At 48.6% G+C, this 5,000-nt stretch overlaps 1 protein-coding gene across 1 annotated transcript in view; it reads right to left on the bottom strand.

Annotated features, from left to right (window-relative positions):
• The window catches only part of unc5b (unc-5 netrin receptor B), a 61,075-nt gene that overhangs the window by 15,580 nt on the left and 40,495 nt on the right, over positions 1 to 5,000 (bottom strand). Inside the window, exons 2-6 of the mRNA XM_062519915.1 lie at positions 3,678 to 3,902; positions 2,004 to 2,147; positions 1,575 to 1,678; positions 840 to 1,020; positions 228 to 395 (exon numbers count right to left, since the gene is read on the bottom strand). Coding sequence (XP_062375899.1) covers positions 228 to 395; positions 840 to 1,020; positions 1,575 to 1,678; positions 2,004 to 2,147; positions 3,678 to 3,902 — 822 coding nt within the window. The remainder of the gene's footprint in view (positions 1 to 227; positions 396 to 839; positions 1,021 to 1,574; positions 1,679 to 2,003; positions 2,148 to 3,677; positions 3,903 to 5,000) is intronic.

The raw sequence follows: 5,000 nt of genomic DNA, 5'->3' as shown, positions 1-5,000 counted from the left end.
TGCCGCAGTAATGAGTTGAAGCAAATGCAAAAACGCATCCACGTGGAACTGAAGCAAGTCATACAACCAGCTGGACATCGTTTTCTCTCTCTCTCCCTCTCTCTCTCTCTCTCTCTCTCTCTCTCTCTCTCTCTCGCTCTCTCTCTGCATGGCTTGGCCATGTTGTTCAGGTAAGGGATGATGTCGTTGATATGTGTGTGTATGCTTGTTTGTCCTCTGTCTCTCACCTGGACAGAGAGTGGTGCAGGTGACTCGTTGGAAGGACGGGCCCTCGCAGACGGCCCCTCCGTTGAGCGGCGCCGGATTGGTGCAGCTGCGTGTCCGTCTCTGCCAGCCCCGCCCGCACTTGGCGTTGCACTCTGACCACTCCGTCCAGGAGGACCAGCCGCCACTCACTGAGACACGGAGACAGCAGGAGGGGAAGAAAGTCACAAAAGTGCACACACACACACACACACACACACACACACACACACACACACACATACATGCACACACATACACACACACACACGTACATGCACACACACAGACACGTACACGTACATGCACGCACGCACACACACACACACACACACACACGCACACACACACACACACACTGTCACTAGTGATGACAGCATGACTGCGAGATTTGTGTCTGGCCAGTGGGTAAGCTGTTCCTGACTGCTTTGATTGAGATCTACTTCATGACAGGTGCTGCCACAGTCATGTACAGACCAGACATTTCATGTGAAATTACTGTGACTGTTCCTGGGGACTTGTGATTGGTGGCTTCGCACGAGTTTGCCCGCAGGATGGACGTTTGATTTTGTGCGCACCTGCGCGAGATTGATTACCGTAAACAATGAGGGTGGCAGTGCTGCTGCGTCGCTTAGCAACCACGTTCCGTGCCACGCAGGTGTAGTTGGATGTGTCAGACAGGCGCGCTTGCTTGATGATGAGGTCATGGTCAACGGTCATCAGGAAGTTCGAGTCCTGCGACGGGTCAATCAGTTCCTCATTCTTCAACCAGTCCACCTGCAAACCAGGACAGAACTCTGGTAAATTACCCACCTAAAAACTCGCGCAATCTTTAGCACAGTGTCTCAATGCCATCTTATTGCTACAATGCTATCTCAAATAGAATTAAAAAATGAAAGGCTCTGATGTTAACTACCCCCTAAAAACGACATCAAGCATACTATCTCAATGCTACAATATCAATTCACGATGCTACACAACTCCAAAGTTCTAGGCTCCATCCTAACTCTACATACTACTTTGTAAAAAAACTTTAGATAAGAGCATCTTCCTCCCCGTACTTATTTGTCCTCTCTCTCCTTGGACTTGGAGCATATGGCTCCATTAACCGCACAGGCTTCTGGGACCATTCATTCTGGTCATTAGCGCCCCGCACAACACAGAGCTCAACTGAGCGCAGCTTTGGCTCTCCAGCCGACAACACACATAGGAGGATGTCGCAGTCTGTGTGTGTGGGGGTAGGTGTGTGTGTGAGTGTGTGTGTGTGTGTGGGTTTGCATGTGTGTGTGTGCTTGTGTGTATGAGTGTGGGCGTGTGTGTGTGACTCGTACCTCGGCAGGGGGAATGCCCTCTGGGGGGCGACACTGCAGAAGCACCTCCTGGTCTAAGCGCACCTCTCGGCCCAAAGGCTCCTGCTCAAAGTTTTTACGGAGGTCTGCACACAGACAGTAGGGAATAAGAGAGGAGGGAGAGGGGACATGGAGAGAGAGAGAGAGAGAGAGAGAGAGAGAGAGAGAGAGAGAGAGACAGACAGAGAGAGAAAGAGAGAGAGAGAGCGGAAACGGATACGGAACATTAACTCTAGATTTAAATGTGCATGACATTGTGAGTCTGTTGTGTGACAACACTAGCACCCACACACATGTGCACACACACTTTCTCTCTGCCTCTCTCTCTCTTTCACTCTCACTCTCTCTCTCTCACAAACACGCACGCACGCACGCACACACACACACACACCTACACACACACACACTCACATGCGATGCGGACGTAGGCGCGGCGGCTCTTGGTGGTGCCTGCGGAGCTCCAGGCCACACACTGGCACCAGTAGTCCTCCAGGCCAAACAGCTCCTCCACCTGGGTCCTCGACACTGAGATATCCACCTCGCGCATCACCAGGCCTGAATAACACACACACACACACACACACACACACACAGACACACACACACACACACACATACACACACACACACACACACGTAGAGAAGGATCGTCATTAACTGTGCTTCATGTGCGACTTTATTTATTTTGTTTATGAATTACATAACCGTGTTCCTATGTGGCTATAATCTACTCTGAAGCAATTAAGACAAATGACTCATGCGTGGGAACTGGGAGGGATATCCCCATGGCAAGGATTCAGCTGCAAGAAATTTGAGCACAATGACATCAGGTGTGTGCGTTTGTGTTTGCTTGTCTGTGTGTGTGTGTGTGTGTATGTATGTGTGTGTGTGTGTGTGTGTGTGTGTGTGTGCGTTTGCGTGTACTGGGAATGCAGGGAATTGGCATGCCATCCACTCTGCCTCTCATGCTATGTACAGAAATGCTGCAGTATAGGGGAGGACATTTTCTATTTCACTTTTAAGGCCAGACTGCAGGTGCTGCCAACCAAATATACAGCAACTTAGCATTATAGTACCCTGAAACTCACCATCCACCCTGCATAATGCATCCTAACTGACCAACACAGTAAATGGTTGTAATATGTACAAAACTCTACACTGCAAGCCATGACCATATTGTCAATCTTATTACCAGTTCTCAAAAAATATGCTTATGAAAAAAACACTCCGTATGCGTATTATCAGATTGGTTCAATGGCTCAGATGATGTACTGCATTTTGTAACATACATTACACCCTAACACCCCTGGTGTTGTGTTATTGGATAGAGACATTAAGGAGGCACTAGTCCTTGAGATGTGATATGATCTCTATATGGGCATAGCCTTTCATGATAAAATGTGATGGTGATGGGCTATAAGTTCATAGCATTGATATTTGGCAGCTCTTGATAATCCACAAATTATCAGTGGGCTATGACTGGCAGAACTATTAAAAAGAAAATCTAAACAGCTGGCAAAATTCTGCTCCATATCAGCTGTGACAGGCAGTCTTGCTGTGTGGCGTGGGTAATTTCTTATGTACCCATGACTGTCAAATGTGTGGTGTGTGGTGTCATGGTGGACTCAAATGTGTGTGTGTGTGTGTGTGTGTGTGTGTGTTTGAGAGGATGAGAAAGTCATCTACGGTCTGAATATTTCAGCCAGCAAAAAAGAACAAAACTTAGGACTATGAGCGACCGAGCTTTCAGCTCTGCTGCACCCAGTCAGTGGAATGCTCTCCCTGACCATCTAAGGGCACCACAGACTGTGGATTCTTTTGAGAAAGGCCTAAAGACACATCTTTTTAGAAAAGCCTTTAACTAAAATACTTTTATCTGTTTATATGCTGGTTTTAGCTTAATTTTATATGCTAGTTTTAAATTCCTCCATGATGTTACTTTTATCCTTTGTGTGTGTGTGTGTGTGTGTGTGTGTGTGTGTGTGTGTGTATGCATTGTAGCACTTTGAGATCATTGATTTGATGTAAAGCGCAATATAAATAAAATGTATTATTATTATTATTATTATTATTATGCTGCCATACCAGTCATCTGGTCCAGGCTCTCCTTGGTGACGTGGTCATTCTGGTTGACCCACTCGCCGTTGCACTTGAAGTAGATCTGAGTGGCGGGAGCCGCCTTGCAGGACAGCTTCACCGGCCGGTTCTTCACGATGAACGCGTCCTCCGGTTCCACCTGGAACTCTGGCAGCGGTTCCGCAGGGGCCGAGGGGAAAGAGTCTGGGAGAACTTCGCTGTAGTCACTGCTCTCTGTACACACACAAAAGGGACACAGATGAAAACAAGGTCATCATCTATTTTGTAAGGATGTGAAACTCTTAGTAGTAAACAAGCCTGCTTTTCACAGACCTCACTATGAATGTTTCTGGTGGCACAACTCAAGCAATACAACAGAACCTCTGCTCACACCATAGACAAAGTCACACTCCTTACACGACAACACCGTTGTACGTGAGAGTGTATAATCACGTGAGCCAAGCATGAAAGGGCAGAGGACACTGTGTGAGAGTCTAGTGCAATGTGGGAGGGTGTGTGCCAGACTGCATGAGTGCTTGTATGTGTTTGTGTGTGTGTGCATGTATGTGTGTGTCTGTGTCTGTATGTATGTGATATGATGTCAGATGACGTGTACTTGAATATGTGTTTGTGTGTGTGTGTGTGTTTGTGTGTGTGAGAGAGAGAGAGAGAGAGTGCATGTGTGCCTGCGTGTATCTGTGTGAGGGTGTGATATCAGAGGACCTGCAATAGAGTCAGTGTTTGTGCATAGCTATGACAGAGAGAGAGAGACAGAGACTGTGTGAGTGAGTGTGTGTGTGTGTGTGTGTGTGCGTGAGAGCGATTGCATGTGTGTGTGTGTGTAGGTGTGGTGTGTGTGTGTGTGTGTGTGTGTGTGTGTGTGTGTGTGTATGTGTGTGTGTGTGTGTGTGCGAGCGCGTGTGTGCGAGCGCGTGAGACAGTGCTGCAGTCCATTCTGTAGGTGTTAGCAGGGCTGTGGTGCTGTGACATTTCCACTCTCTCTCTGGCCCCTGTGGCCCCTGCTCCTCCACCCCACCATGGCAGCTCCCCTGGGGGCCGGTGGGTGGGTGTCCGCGTCCCCCTAAGCGGGGAGGGGCAAGGTGACCTTCCAGTGACAGGCCCGGTGATCACACATTATCCTCTGACATTTTCCCACTGACACGTCCCTCCCAGACACCTAGACACCCAGTAGCTCCACTGCAGCACTTCTCTGATCCCCTTCTCCTCTTTTCTCTCCTCTCTCCCCCTCTCCTCCCCTCTCTTCTCCTCTTCTCCTTTAAGCTCACACACACACACGCTTGGCCCCAAGGCCAGAGGTTGGCCGCTATGAGA

The sequence above is a fragment of the Sardina pilchardus genome, chromosome 18 (genome assembly GCF_963854185.1).
Source record: "Sardina pilchardus chromosome 18, fSarPil1.1, whole genome shotgun sequence".
NCBI classification, from domain to species: Eukaryota; Metazoa; Chordata; class Actinopteri; order Clupeiformes; family Clupeidae; genus Sardina; species Sardina pilchardus.
The sequence above is the reverse complement of the archived record's forward strand: the minus strand, read 5'-3'. Positions and strand labels throughout refer to the sequence as shown.